General features: G+C 40.8%; 2 protein-coding genes across 3 annotated transcripts in view; one reads left to right on the top strand and one right to left on the bottom strand.

Moving 5' to 3' along the window:
• The window catches only part of LOC135500109 (3-keto-steroid reductase/17-beta-hydroxysteroid dehydrogenase 7-like), a 51,809-nt gene extending 48,144 nt beyond the window's left edge, over positions 1-3,665 (top strand). The window contains exons 5-10 of one of the 2 annotated variants that reach the window (XM_064791323.1): positions 1,443-1,561; positions 1,854-1,929; positions 2,088-2,192; positions 2,377-2,433; positions 2,716-2,814; positions 3,131-3,665. In XM_064791323.1, coding sequence (XP_064647393.1) covers positions 1,443-1,561; positions 1,854-1,929; positions 2,088-2,192; positions 2,377-2,433; positions 2,716-2,814; positions 3,131-3,220 — 546 coding nt within the window. In that variant the 3' untranslated portion in view covers positions 3,221-3,665. The remainder of the gene's footprint in view (positions 1-1,442; positions 1,562-1,853; positions 1,930-2,087; positions 2,193-2,376; positions 2,434-2,715; positions 2,815-3,130) is intronic. The other variant, XM_064791324.1, reaches the window with a different exon arrangement.
• Positions 3,666-4,178: 513 nt separating this feature from the next.
• The window catches only part of LOC135500830 (neuropeptides B/W receptor type 1-like), a 62,865-nt gene continuing 51,872 nt past the window's right edge, over positions 4,179-15,171 (bottom strand). The window contains exons 3-6 of the mRNA XM_064792489.1: positions 11,954-12,175; positions 9,262-11,067; positions 5,650-5,857; positions 4,179-5,025 (exon numbers count right to left, since the gene is read on the bottom strand). Of these exons, the coding sequence (XP_064648559.1) occupies positions 4,505-5,025; positions 5,650-5,857; positions 9,262-10,056 (1,524 nt within the window). The 5' untranslated portion in view covers positions 10,057-11,067; positions 11,954-12,175 and the 3' untranslated portion in view covers positions 4,179-4,504. The remainder of the gene's footprint in view (positions 5,026-5,649; positions 5,858-9,261; positions 11,068-11,953; positions 12,176-15,171) is intronic.

Below are 15,171 nucleotides of genomic sequence, written 5' to 3'. Positions count from 1 at the left end.
TCGCTCACAAGATAGTAACAATACCTCTTGCCAGCACCTGAAAACTTGCGTCTCAAAACCTGACGATTTTGGGTCATTGACATCAATAAGCATGGTCCATATCAATTCGGGTATCACCGGAAACCAGAGAGTGAAATCAATGCCTACGCTGCATCGAAGTACATGTATAGGTCATTGTGATATACGTGTAGAACAGTGCATTCGCTTGAGGCTAATTTATTGTCGATAAGAAACTCACCGTCCGTTATTAACAAGGTACGAACAATGTGTAGAACACTTCAACTATTAATATCAGCATCTAGACGATTTATTGATACTAAGTGATACTAAGTGCATCCACCTGCTTCACCTGCCCAGAGCTACTGATGTGTAAATTATAAAATCTCAAAAGGATCAAATGTTATAGTTATCTTCCCGATCTTTTCTTTGCCTCAGCCTAAAACAAGTTTTGACCGCTGACATCTCCAGCAAGCAATTCCCTAAAACATCCACTGTAATTCGAGCAAATCCTTCCCAGATTAAAGATGTTACACCAGAGGATAAAAAACATACCTAACATCCAAACGAAGTGTAAAAAACACCCCTAAGTTGGCCGAAGATTGACAGTTGAGAAATGAATGTGGACAGGGATGACTAATCAATGAGATTGGTAACAAAAACGCATCACAAATGGGAAGGAAAGAACCGATGTGACAAGAGCTAAGCTAATGATAAAAATACCCACTGCGGTCATCTTGTTTCTGGTGTGGTGGCTTGGGTCACTAACTGGCGGTAATCAGGTCCATGGTGCAGTCCCCACTGTCGGTGTGTGACTAGGCAGGTCTCTTTACCTTACTACATGCCTAACTCCACCCAGAAGTATTAAGGTAGCAGGAAGGGTTGGGCGTTTGTGGTTTCTGAGTCTGAGGGGGTTGGCGTCTGTTGACTGTGCTTTAAGAGAGACTAGGCATGGCGCCAGTCTCTCTTAAAGCACAGTCAACAGGCATGGCGCCAGTCTCTCTTAAAGCACAGTCAACAGGCATTTGGTCTCAGTATTTGGGTAAGTACAGAATCAAGGCAGCTCAGAGAGCAATGATTGAACGATGCTGTGGACAAGTCCAAGGATACTGCATCAGTCACGACCAACTTCTCATTAGAATGCGTCACCACCAGCATACTCAATGTTCAGTTCCAACCTACAAATGAGTACTGGTTCAGGTAGCGTTACATTAGCTCGGCTGAGTTCTTGGGTTTGAAGGGTTTCATGATAGACCGTAAATAAATCTAAAACGCTTTTATAATGTTCAGCCTGCCTTGGAGGAGGAATACTCCCTGGAGGTAACACTTCCATGTGCAGAACGAAAGCTGAAGGAGAAGAAGAAGTTACCCCCTTTGAAAGCTTGAGTACCCATTTTTGATTCTTGGGGCTGATCCTTCATGGACACTTCTTCAATATTTTACAGATAAAACAACTTGAAGACCTCCTTAGTAGGGATGGCAGGTCCGGTCAGATTATCTGGACCGGCTCCAGTAATGCTAAGAAGGCCAGTTTTGAGGTTGATAACATACAAAATGTAAATGGGTGAGTACTAACGTCCTCGTCTGTGTAGTAGATGTGGTCAGTGAAAGCAAGGTCTCGAACTCCATCTATGAAGAATTTCAGTCAGATGCTTGTTGTCGCTGATGACACAGTGATGTGAATCTTGAACTCCATCTATGTGAGGGACCTTACTCTCGTGCTCCACCCAATATTAGCACCAAAGAAACATTGCCCACTACTCCATCTGTATGGATTGTTATGTGGTGTATCTCGTGCTAAGAAAGGAATACCAGCAACATCTCCATCTTTTATGATGATCATTGTTCCATTTCAGATTTGAGCCGTACAGTTCTTCCAAGTATGCCTGTGATCTTATCTCCTACAAACTCAATGAAAACCTCAACAAAAAGGTAAAGAAGTGTCTTGGCAATATGCTATATCTTCTTCTGGTTTTTTGTTGTTTTTTTTGTTCACTTGGTTGTAGAAAAAACCTTTTTTTACGTCTTTTGGTTCTTTGATTTCAGGTCATGTTCAGATTGGCCAATGGTATAATGCTTTCTGTTTTCAGGCTATCTATTCTCATGTTACATGCCCTGGTCTGGTTATGTCAAACTTGACCCATGGTATCATGCCAGCATGGTTTTGGAGCCTCATCATGCCCTTCCTCTGGATTGTAAGTAGCAATGCTTTGTTATTGTTTACAATGTCTTCTTTGGTTTATGTGCCATAAACTGTCAACTGGTAACTATAACACATCTTGCAAGGAATCTAGTCCATCTTGGTCAAATTTCATAAAAGGAGCCATATTTTGATTACTTCCTATTTTTTATCACACAAATATTTTTATTTTTTTTCAGATGCGCCTTTTCACATCAACGATGACCCTAAGTCCCTATAATGGATCAGAAGCATTGGTAAATTGTTTCTTACAGTCAACTGTTCATCAAATTTTTAATTATGGCCACGTTTCGCAGATATTTACCTCAGTCTGTGCATAATGAATCTCTCTGGACAGAACAACGACTTCTTGGAAGGTTTCATGTGCTTCTGTGGTGTGAAAGATGAGTTAGTTCATTCAGGGAAAGGGAAGGGCACCAGTATCGTGGATGATGAGGCCTTTGCTCGATCGAAACATCTCCCCATAATGCTTTCGTGAGTCGAATATTATCGACTTGACTTTCTGTTTTCGTTTGCAGTTCTGGTTGTCCGAGCAGAATCCTGCCAACCTTGACCCATTGTGCAAATACCACAGTAGTGTCTCTGTGCTTGGAAGCCCATACACCAAGCCAAAGAAGGTATGACAGTTTCATCACTTTTGGCCTTAGATGAGAAATACGCTCAATTTGAAGTTCTCGGTAGAATAACATCAGCTACATGTATTCAATTTTGGTATCTAGCCTATGTAGGGGACCTTCAGTGATCAATTTGGATCCAGTCCTCTTATTCTGCTGAAAAAATACCCCTCAAATCTCTTAGGAATACACCTCACTTTAGGGTCAATTTGACTGATTTTTGGTTGGGTTTTTTATGCATGGTCGTAAATAATTATACCTTCCGGTCAAGGTATCAAGTGATTCATTGTAATTCTGCTTGTTTCCTAATTTCTTCCAGATGGATCTTGACTTGGAAAACGCCGAACAAACTTATAAGGAAATGTGTGCTATGGAAAGAGACTTTGCGAAGAAATATGCATCCGTTTGAGGAACAAGTCATTGAAGACATTACGATTCGATGGTGACTTCGTGTAAGTCAGCATCTTAGACTCTTGGCATGGAACACTAAAAAGCACTGACGTTTTGTTAATTCTGCTTGCTGATTTAAAGCACCCTGCATCAGTGGTCACACTGGGGCAGATTATTTGCTATTTATTTATAATCTTCAGTTGCTTTGCTTCTTTGCACAGGCTCTCGATCATTGATTTTTTTTGAAAGAAGAAAAAAGGATGGAAACGTAAGAAGACTGCAGTATAGCAAACCTCTGAAAGGCACCCTTTTTCTGGGTGTCTTGATCCGTGATGTCATTAAGCTTAATAAACCATTATAAAGTCATTATAATCAGAATTTTATATCAACAATCATGTAAAAATCATTAATAAGTACCTTGAATAAAGTCATGGAGTGTTTGTCATCACTCCATATTCGATCACTCTAAATACTGATTTCCCTTCAGTGGTTCGGTGTTATTTTGTTAACGAATGATCAGGAAGACTCTGTGTGGTTATAGTCCTAGTAGAGCCGCCACATTGAAGCGGTGTTGTTTTGTTAACGAATAGTTAGGAAGACTCTGTGTGGTTATAATCCGACTAGAACCGCCTCATTGAAGCGGCAAATAAAAAAAGCAAGAGACAATGATCTACGTCTGTTCTTTATTATTGTTTTATGTACAACTGCATTTATTGCTTTGATGAAGTTCCATATGATCCCCCACCCCGACCCCTTTCCCCGATATTGTCAACTTGGCATTCAATTAAATTGAAATACACATTTACTTTTCTGTGCAACATGTATAAAAAGAACTAATCTGTGAGGCAATTTCTACATTGCTGCAAATATCCTCCCAGCTGCGTTTCAGCTGGATTGCTTGCCCAATGTGTTTCGACCTGGACTCGCTCCACCCAGTATAACCATATAATTTCCAACACCAGAGCAAGGTGTCATAGCATCCGTAGTAATCTGACCATGAAGCTGGAAAAAAAGCCAAGCACAGTTTGTGAGCTGGAGCTGTCAAGGACTGGACCCACTACTTGATTTGTCTTCTACCTCCAGAACGATCGGTTTGATCAGCTCAGTCCTATAATCTCATTTTTGGTATCAGTGGAGATATTGTTGGAATCATCATTTTGGTAAAGTTGCCCATTTTGGCGACACAGATGAGGTCACCATTGTATTACAATGTCTTTGTAGGTGTCGAGTTGCACCCAATATGGTGCCAATTGGTATTTACAAATACATGTTCAATGATATGTCATGTTCTTTACTTGTATAATCATATCATACTCTCTTCAACTCTCACTCGAGTTGTCAGTAACCTGGGTGTGGGGACACCTATTTGCGGCTGAATAAACCTTTGATCTTGGCCCTCACATCCATAACTCCCATCACTGTCTTCATCATCCGAAGACAGCAAACTGGAATCTGAGCCTAATTCGTCCTTACACGAGGATTTCCCCTTTTGGCTAAAAATGTAATTTTGAAAAGTACTGAATTTGGCAAACTTTCTCGGCGTCAGCGAGACGTTATCTTTGCCTTTGTCATTTCTGACGCAGTTTATAGGTCTACCGTTTGTTGCACTGCGCATGTGCGGTTCAGCAGAATATCCGTCTGCGGAAGACATGTAAATCTCCCTCGTTCCATTCCCTGGTTCCACCTCTTCCTCTAACAGGAAGCTGTCTGATGCGGTAATGTAGTCGCCATGTTCCGGCCGGCGGTCTGTTGGCGATAAAATGGAGGCGAAGGATCGGCTGCTGTTTTCAGTGGAACGAAGTCGGCTGGCTCTTGTGCTGACATCTAGAAGCAGATAGATAATAGAATGAAGCAATGTATAGATTTAAGTGAGCTCAGTTCAAATGAGGTCCCCGACTGCAAAGATGATCTATTTTTCGGCCAATCATGACAGCTTCGAAGTCTTTTAAAGAAGGTTCATCAAAAGCAACAACATTAAGCCTGTCATTGGCTGATATGAATAAAGTCCAGCAAATGCTTTAACTTCAATTTTGTACAGAAAGGCCTTGTGTAAATGTACATGGAGTTTTAGATGAAAGCAATTGCTAGTCTTTATTCATATCACCCATTGTCTCTTGAGAGCCGCTGTTTTTTCCTTCACCTTGGAAATTCATAGGTCAGGAGATCTCGTTTTACATTTGTTATCATCTCGCTGCTAATAGATGCTCGCATGAGATGCTTCTCTTCTTTCATTGGTTATGTTCTTTTCCATCAGATGGCTCACCACTTCTAAGCAACGTGATGGCAGTATTGGCTTATCATCTATATTTTCGAAATCCTTCTCACTCTTTCACTGTTGGGTAGCGGGTAATATATGGTACTCCTTGTGGCTCTCCTGTTTTCCTGTCGGTGAGTTCGCTATGATATAGATTACAGGGAGGTTGAAGAGGTGCCTAAAAACTAGCTTACCATCTATAATTTCAAAATCCTCTTTCCGACACCCACATAATATGTGACAGAGACTTCTCAGGACCCCCTTGTATCCTTGGCGGTAGGAGGGTGAGAATAGACCGTAGATGACGGGATTGAAGAGCCCCGTGAGGGTAGTACTGGCCATGGCATACAGGACGGCTGCTATACTGATGTTGTGGTCAATCTTAAGCAGTAGAATCATGATCTGAAATAAAACCAATTGATAAAGATATGAAATACAGAATACAGCGAAGACGGCCTTGTGGTCATGTTTTCAAAGCAAATATTTGGAAAGATATGCTGGTGGAGACCAGCCTTTAGAAGTCTTTGCTTGTAGTTCTTCGAACGTTGATGTTATCAGGTTGAAGAAATCTTGGTATTTATTGATCAAGAAAGGAAAGAAGAAAGATCACTCTTAAAAGCCTTTCATGAGGCATCGAGAATACTATACCCTTTGTTGACACCAGAAGAAAGAAAAGAGCCCCGGGTGAACCATCTCATTGGTATTTTAAACAGTGAACATGGCATACCTCAGTGGGAGATTTTTTCTTGCCTTAACTGAAACCAGATACATTCCCGACCACCGACATGCCATTACCAAAAGAATAGAAAGCTCGGGGGTATATCATTGAATTTTGCATTTCAACAGAATCTCGGATGAAAGACACGATCGCAAGCGAATCACTTTGAAATTGATATTCCTCAACCAGTTGTGGAAGAAGTTAGTATACCTTCTTTGCTACCTTTAGAAGTTAGGTACTTAAAAGTTTTACCAAATTCAGGAATCTGCGTTGCCCTTTAAATGTCGTTTATAAACATTACCCCTATTCACTTCAAAGGAGGCGGAAATCCTTTTGGTGGTCGTTAAAGCGATATTTCTTTCGTAGTCTTTTTCAAAGCTGTGTTGTTATGTTTTTGTGTATCAAACGAGACCCTTTGTTGCAGCATTATCCTTAACGTATTTCCTACAAATATAACTTCTCGGATTTTTTTTCTTAATCAAAGCGGAAGCCTTTCCTTTGCTCCGAAATTAGTATCCACAAGTGGTATTATAAGATACTTTGTCTACAAGCTTGTAAGGTATCTTTCATGAAAACTTTACCACCATCACCTGGTACAAGCGACCTCCGATTTTGTTAGAACATGATCCACAACCATCACTGGCCACTGTAAAAAGTCAATATTTACCCTATGGGGGAATGGTGTAAGTTAATTGATTCTGTCGTGTTGCGTACTGTGACAAGTGCATCCTGATGAATTGGATCAATCTGCATTTTTTCCAGGCTGTCGTTTAATAATCACATAGCCAGGCGGATCCGACGTCAGGGACAGTAGATCCATGATCAAGTTTCCCCAAAATTGTTGAACTTTTTCATGTGTTCAAAACTCTGAAAAATCTATTTCTTAACAGAAATCATGGCAGCATTCGTCTTTTCACGGCAATTTGGCCCTTTGGTCGGGTTAGTCGGGTATGTATCATGCCAAACAGCAAACGACTAGTTTCGCGAAATTGGCATTGCTTTACTTTGGTGATAGGGTCATCCGAACCAACTGCAAGGCTATATAGACTTCCTGTATCCTTAAGAGTACAAAACCCCCCTGTGCTGTCTGGGCATCTAGGCCCCTATATGAGGGTCCTGACTTTTAAATCTACAGAATAACGGAGTTAGAATAGGTTGTTCTTATCCCATTAGAGACCCTTCTATCATATCGTACATTAAAAATTGATATTGAAAAGACAATTAAGCCTGGCCCTGAGACCCTGAGATTGTTATTGAAGTCATTAAAGCCGGGACTCCAGACTCCCCAGAGAGGTGGGATGCATTTGCAATCCACTTGGATATCTCTCTGGTGGATCAAATATCAATTTGCAAGACGCTATCTACTTAGTATTAGAGAATCGACTTTTAGTATTGGGTACAGGTTTGGTCGTTAATATTTTAAGTTGGTTATAGAACACTAAACTGCATTTGTATCTGTACTGTTCCTGGGGGGGGGGGGGGGGGGGGGGGGGGGGGGGACTAAATTCCTTCTAAAATGTCGTCGGAGCACTCCCTTCGACCCCAAAACCTTTTTTGGCCTCTCACACAAGTTATTAGTATCATACTTCAGTAAAGCTAGTATCCAAAGAAACGGACTCGGGAAATGTTTCTTTTTTTTTCTCTAAGATGCTTTGAACAAATTAATTTTTGCTTATTTGATGATGTCGTGCTGAAGCAGACTCCATTTAATAGAGCACGGATTTTCACTCAATAATTAAGAATTTTTTATGATTTCGCATACTCAATGTCATCTTGAGTTCCCTGCTGCCTCATTTTATCGCTGAAGTGCTCATAATTAACCGATTAATTGAACTTGGAGATGTCTTGATGTCAATTCAAGTGAAATTGAGTATGGGCCTTCGATTTCTTAAAGAATCTTGAACCAGAATTTGATAACCTGCAGAGAATAACTCTCAAGGTTTGCTGCACATTTCATAAACTGTTGGAAAGGTGTACGAAATCGTTACATCAGGGATTTGAAATCTTGAAATATGTTTTTTATGAATATGTCTTTGGACTTGTATTCTGTCGAATGACATTACTCACATTGATGCTACATGTATGTATCTGAATAAGACACTCGTCGATGTTTTACGAAATTCAAATTAGGTTTCGACTTGTTAACCTATCTTTCTTCAGTTTTTTGTTTATTATCAATCTAGGTCACTAACCCAGGGCAAGCCCGAGCACACGATGATTTCCCTAGAACTTTCTTGATTTACCAAGATGTCCCAAGTACTCTCCTTGTGCTGCCTCGATTCACAAAAAGAACCCATATACAATGGTGGAGAACCCGGGTACGATTCGTTCGTACCCTACGCTGATGTTTACGCGGAATTGGTTTAAATTCTATAATTTCTTGAGAATTTCTTGGTTGCAGAACACAGTTATCTATAAACTTAAAGTATTTACGCAGGGATATTGGGTGAGAATAGATCTCTGAAAACAGTTCCTTTTGATTAAGTAACGTTCGACTAAATTTTTAATGGAAATATTTTGGGCTGATAAATGTAAGTGTATTTTTTAGAGTGCAAGAAACAGTATTTTCATTAAACAAATCGCCATTTCTCCTGATTCCTGTTTGTATAGGTCACGCTTGTAGTATTTAAGCCATCACACGTGCAAATACAGGTTATACAGGTTTGCCTCGCGTGAACAGTTTGTGTAGTAATACTGATTCACTGATTGTACTAATATTGGCATTGTGACCATTCATTGTATAACTTGGCTATTGGCCCTTGACTATTAAAGGAAACTTTAACTAAAAAAAATTTTTTCGTAGAAGAGTGGAGATAAAAGATATATATCATGTAAGTTTGAATATTGAAAGAAACCATGAATAGCACGAATTTTTAATTTGGTCTAGTTGGCTGTAGGTTTTGATTAAAGGAAGGGATGTAGTGCAATTCAATCATTTTGTTAAAAGGGTAACGGACTACATTCATTGTTCGATGATTCATTTGTCACAGTTGCCGCTGGCCTTCGCAACTTCTCATTTTGTTTTCACGAAGAAATGTTAATTTAATTTCTTTCAATGAAAGTTTCAAAAATAAGTATTATTACCTACCAAAGCTGGTAACCATGCCAAGTAGGACACAACTGTAATCATGACTACCATCTTGCTACAGTCAATGACCGCTTTCTTATCCACAGCTAATCCCAAAGACTTTCCCTCAAGCTTACTTTCCTGGTCAAGTTTCTTCATAAACGCCTTGAGTATACACACCACCCGAGAATTGACACAAATGACCGTTAATAGGTTGAGAAATCCTAATGAAATGAATGTGATATAAAAAGCGTGCTCCTTGAGTTCTTTAGGTATTGCTATAATCCAACTTTGGCAGAGTTTCCCCGATTTAGACAGCGCCTCCGGGGCTAGTCCTGATAATGGGAGACAGGATATGATGAGGGTGAATATATAGATACCGAATACTACAACTTTTACTTTTGGGTTCGTTGGGATTTGAATCTTCTGTTGCGTAGCTGCCCGGACCACGAGGAATCGGTCCACACACATGTACGTCACTAAAAAAACCGACGTTAACTGAAACCAGGAAGTTGTCAATTGGTAGAATGCGCATGTACGGTAGCCGCCATACCACCGTCTGCTAAAATAAGAAATCAACCCAAGAGGGGACGGGATTACAACTGACAGAATGTCTGTAATACTTAGCGCGACGATAATCTCATCGGTACTCATTCTTTCCCGCGGACGCTTCCACTTGCAGACAACAAGAATGGGAAAGATGTTGGCAAAGACCATCAATGCCTCGACCACGATGCTGACGATCCCGGAGATGTTTTGGTAGCTTGATTCAGGTGGGGACGGGTAGCCCACTACGTCCGACGGCTCGTACGGCATGCTGGGAACGCGCTAGTCTTGGCTCGTCTGCCGGCATAACCTCGGGCAGAAATGGGAGAAAAACACAAGGGGTTGTTTGTGTAATCTTCTTATCGACTTCCCGTGTAGTATATCCAAGAAATCCACTGAAATAAACTTTTCCGTAGCTCTATAGCAAGGATGAATCAACACATTATTCATTGGCTACAAAAGTGACCTTATTCACAATCCTTCTTTGCGCTGTATTGAAAATGGTTTCAAGACACCATCCCTCGCCAACTATGCTGTTAGGTATCCTAGGGGCAAATGGATGTTGCGCAGAACAGTGCTACGAGTCTCCGCAAAATCGGTGAACCGAAATAAACAGATCCTGTTGTGTCTTGAGTGTTCCTCCAGGTCACTTGGCAGCCTCTCCTAACCTTTGGACGATTTGGGTTCAATGTCACGTTGGCCCTTCGAATTCCTTGTGCGTCGAAATGCCCCTTTTCTGAACCTCCGGGCGTTGCTATGGCAATTAAGAAGGTTAGTGCCTGTCGACGAGAATATGTTCTACAATTCCTTTAAAGGACTGAGGCTATCGTCTTACCCTTTCCTTTGATTAAAGATTTATTAGCCACTACTTTCTTGTCTCCTACACAACAGATATATTCCTTCATAATAAACTCTCTCACTCTCTTAAGCTTTAAACAGGATTCTTGGGTGTTAACTTCTTTTTTACCTCCATCTCCTGACAACTTACGATCTGTGTCTTATGCCCATGATTACAAATTTTGATATGAACCCCGCAGATTGTAACACGATAACAAGGTTTGTTTGGGGTCTCTACCTTTTCGCCACACTACAACTGCCAAGCGTCGACTGGCAGAGCTAGCTCTGAGCCATATACTGGCTGATACCTCCAATCCTCGCTTGTAAATTTCCAGAGTACCGTTGGCTCTAAGGGCAAATCACTCGTTCGTGTCATCAGTCCGCAGCCCACTAGTGACTGTAGCTAGTGAATTATTCAGTTGTTCTCATCCCTGCCATGGAGACCTGTGGATGAAAAAAGACTGGTTTCAGGTGAACGTTCTTTCATGTAAAGCCATACACAGTCTCATAGGGTTGATGAGGTTGTAATCGCTCTTGCAAACGGGCGTCAAAGGCAATCTGATCATGCAAAGCCAAAGGAATGGGCTTAAGTATCTGAAAAGTTGGTGAGGAGAGCCACGAACCAGTATCGCATAATAGGTCTCTCTTAACTTTCGCTACTCCAGAGCACAAATTGGAGCAATTTTGAAATCTACTAAAAAAAATTTGTTAACTGACTGTTAAGATTTTTTAGAAAACAGCTTACAAAAGTCATCGGCTAAATGAAATCGTTAAAGATTAAACCCCAATTCCCGTAAAAGTTCGTGTTTAATGGATCAATCTCGCGCGAACGTGAAGTTAATGAGACCAAGTGTCAAGGCAGCTGGAACAATTCGTTGCATCTGTCACGTCTCGGTGGAAATAAATTCCACTCCATTTGCTTAAAGTCACTGTACGTGAACAGGTGTAACTCTAGTGATTTAAGGCAGTCTACCCAACATGTTACAGCTGAGACGTTTAATAATGAACCTTCGCAGCTGTAGGCGATGTTTCGATCAAACTTAAAGTTGACGTCCCTGCTTTAAATTGTCATTTGTAGAACATCGATTGATGACTCAACAGATGGTATATTTTGAGACTGCCTGAACTATGTTTTATCACATGAATGAACACAAGCCTGTGGGACAGCTTTTGGGGTCGACATTTTGAACCCGTATTACTACCATGTTTGCATATGATCGCATTGCCGAAACGTGCATGTGACTTTTAAAAACAATGAAAAGGAAATGTCTTCATTATAACTCTTTGCAATCATCAGAAAGTAAAGCAAGACTATTCTTTTTATATTTACCTTGTTTTCATCAGCCGAACACAATCAGCCTTCAAGCCGTAATTCAGTCTTTAAACCAAAGATAAATGGTTTGATTCTTTCACTGAGGTATCATATTAAACTGCCGAGTTTCCTCTCCAGACTCGCTTGAAGCGTAATGACGGGATATGTTGAAACCTAATTGGTGGCATCGGGTTGTGCCGTCTCCACTATCGCAATCCCTCCGGGGTGGATGTGAAGAACCTGGAGAATATAAAAGAAATACGTTTGAGAAGAATGCTGCATTATGACTCTTGGGTAATACAATATCTATTAGAAGGACTCTGCTGTTACAATTTTATTTCAAGCCCGATATGAAAGGCTGAAGAGGCATCAGCGCAAACAGCAATCTGTGGAATAATGTTTTTTGTGCCCGACAAGAACTTTATACTAAGACAGTCTTTAAGTTCATGTTTTGGTAGTGACTTTTTGACGTTTACATTCGACATCGAACGAATTGTTGTTCTTAAGAGGAAAATGGCAAAGGTCATCATGATATAACATCTATTCCATCTCTGCGCCAGGCAAATATATTAGCATTGCCTTGGTCTTCCTTCAACGCTATTCACCATTACAAGTCCGTGGCAGTGATATTGGAAATTTTTATTTTATTACTTCATCAATCATCTGTGACCAATATAATCAATCACGTGGGACAAAAAAGTAATATGCGACGTCTGCACCTGTATATTAAAATAGAAACACCGTGGCAGCTTGAAATCTACGCGAATGATCAGGTCGCTGTGAAATATTGTCATTAGAGTTCCCTTCAATGCGTGCTTTTTACCTATAAGTGCCTTATCTTTTAATAAAATCAACTTTATATTTGCTGAAACTGGTTACTATGTAGACTATGACTATCCGATTAGTAGCTGCAGTCCAAAATGTCCAGTTGGAGCAGAACTATTTATGGCAATTTGATGATATCGTTAACGGCTTTTGGCGCTTGCCGCTCACTTAAGGGTGGACAGTATAAGGTGCAGCCCTCCCTGCTCGGTCGTGTGTGGCCGAGTTTTGGCAAAATTCATAGTTGCCGAAGTGTTTCTTTCCGGTTCTACTTTATGAGGTATTTGCTTGCTGAAATTGATAGTAACTTCAGACTTCATGTTAATCAATGCGTTTCATGTACATCTGTCTCTTTGATGTTGAAGTGTCACTGTAGATATGGTGTTAATAAATGTAGTGCCACTATTCTCTCTAATCCTGAGCGAATCGGTCCCAAGAGGAGCACCATTACAGTACAATCCTCTTACCGTAACCAAAGAAGCACCATCAAAGCTTCAGTTATCATTATGGTGAGCAAATACTTGTAATCAACTGGAGTAGAAGATGGATACCCCTCGGTATAAACCTAGCGGTATCAGAATCGGGAGTTATGTTATATGATATGTCTCTTTTAAAAATGAGTCACCACCATCGTTGTTACTTACGAAAAGGCTCTGAATGGTGGATCATTGAGGGCAAATATTCGTTCTGGAGGCGATTTGGCGAAATCCGGAAAAAACTAAATGAGGGAGGTTTACTCATTTGCATAATGCATGAACTTCGGAACCGAGGAGCGCCACTATCGGTGCTGTGACAAACCAGGCTGTGCAGGGGGTGTAGGTGGTGCATATCCTCCCTTCCCACGTAAATTCCCTTTTTGTAAAAGTTGCTGGTTAAAAAACCGGTATGTTTTGCCGGCAAGTTGCTGGACACAGTTTTGATATATATATTAATTAAAGTAGTACTTCAGTCGGCGAATACCCCCCTCCCATCACGCCCAATACAATAAACAACTCGAATGTTTAGTTTCAGCCTCACCCGAAATCCACCATATTTTCCATCTTTGTTCGTTTTTAAAATGAAAATGGCGGAAAAAACGGGATGCAAGGGGGTCGTGGTTGGTGTGGAGGGGATAGGATGCATCCTGCGCTAACTTGCCAGTCCAGTCGCTACAGTGAACAACTCGAAGAACCGCATCAAACTACATGTTGCAGTGCCATTTACATAACATGTCGTAAAAACCCTGTTTACAGTTTAGAACGTCAGTGCCGATCCCTTTGATTCAGAAACCCATTATTGTGATATCTAACAAGGTTATTCAACATGGAAAGTAGACACCCGCCTGGAAAGCCCATTTAAAAGGTCTCAGAATAGTAGCAAACACCATTAACTTAAGTTATATTTATTAATGGATTTTTTTATTAACTTGATTTTCAACCGCAGGTAAAAAGATTATTGCACATTGTCGGATGTGATGCCGTACGGGTGTATGTGTGACTGTTATCTTGGTCTCAGAACACTAATTCAGTGGAATAAAGCGCCTTTTATGGTACTTTTATGATATGCTAAGGAATATGGAGGCGTCATAAATAATACAAATGCACGACCTTGTGTTTCCCAAGGGACGATATAAACACCGAACAAATAAAAACACCCCCGTTTCTTTTAATCTCATTTTTATCAGCGATGCATGCAGAGGTTTACCAACCTTTTTCCTTTTTTTCGACGACCCATGTTCCCTGTCGCTTACATTGCCTACAAACTTCGTTAGATCACATGGGGCTCATCTGTCATAGTTTTTCGACTTAACATCGGCGTCCAGTGCTCCCGACACGAAACTATGGTCAATCTCACGCGACCGGAATTATATTCTACCAATTCATTACTTAGTGAGGATGTTTTCTCCCCAACTTTGCGGCAAGAACAAGCGGGCGACCACCATTACTTTTATTACGAGTGTGGCGCAGTGGATGTTTCTTCGACTACTGTGATAGTTGATAACAGCGTTAAGTTGACTGTAAAGAAGCAAACGATTCGACGCATGTTAAAAGCGAAATGTATATGCATTATGAAATTGGAATCGTTTTTTGTATTTATACAGAATGGGTTAATTTCATTACCGTGAGATAGATTGAGTGAAAGGTCCCTATTTTATCTCGAAATCCTCCGGTTCACTTCAACTAATAACATCCTTAAGTCAGCGCAACACAACCACCGCCATGCCATGTCATTCGGGTGATTCAGCACATTTGCCGGGAAACTTGTCGGTGACTCTGCTCCACGGAGCACGTCTGCTCGGGCGGAAAACGTGCCTTCGATTGCCGTGGCATGATCCGCAAAGCCTCTGATATGATTTCCCCGATGGGATCAATGGATTCATCAATGTTATGGAGATTTACAACAGACCACTCTCCTTGATAAGGTTCGCCATATTG

Source organism: Lineus longissimus, chromosome 16 (genome assembly GCF_910592395.1).
Source record: "Lineus longissimus chromosome 16, tnLinLong1.2, whole genome shotgun sequence".
Classification (NCBI taxonomy): Eukaryota; Metazoa; Nemertea; class Pilidiophora; order Heteronemertea; family Lineidae; genus Lineus; species Lineus longissimus.
The sequence above is the reverse complement of the archived record's forward strand: the minus strand, read 5'-3'. Positions and strand labels throughout refer to the sequence as shown.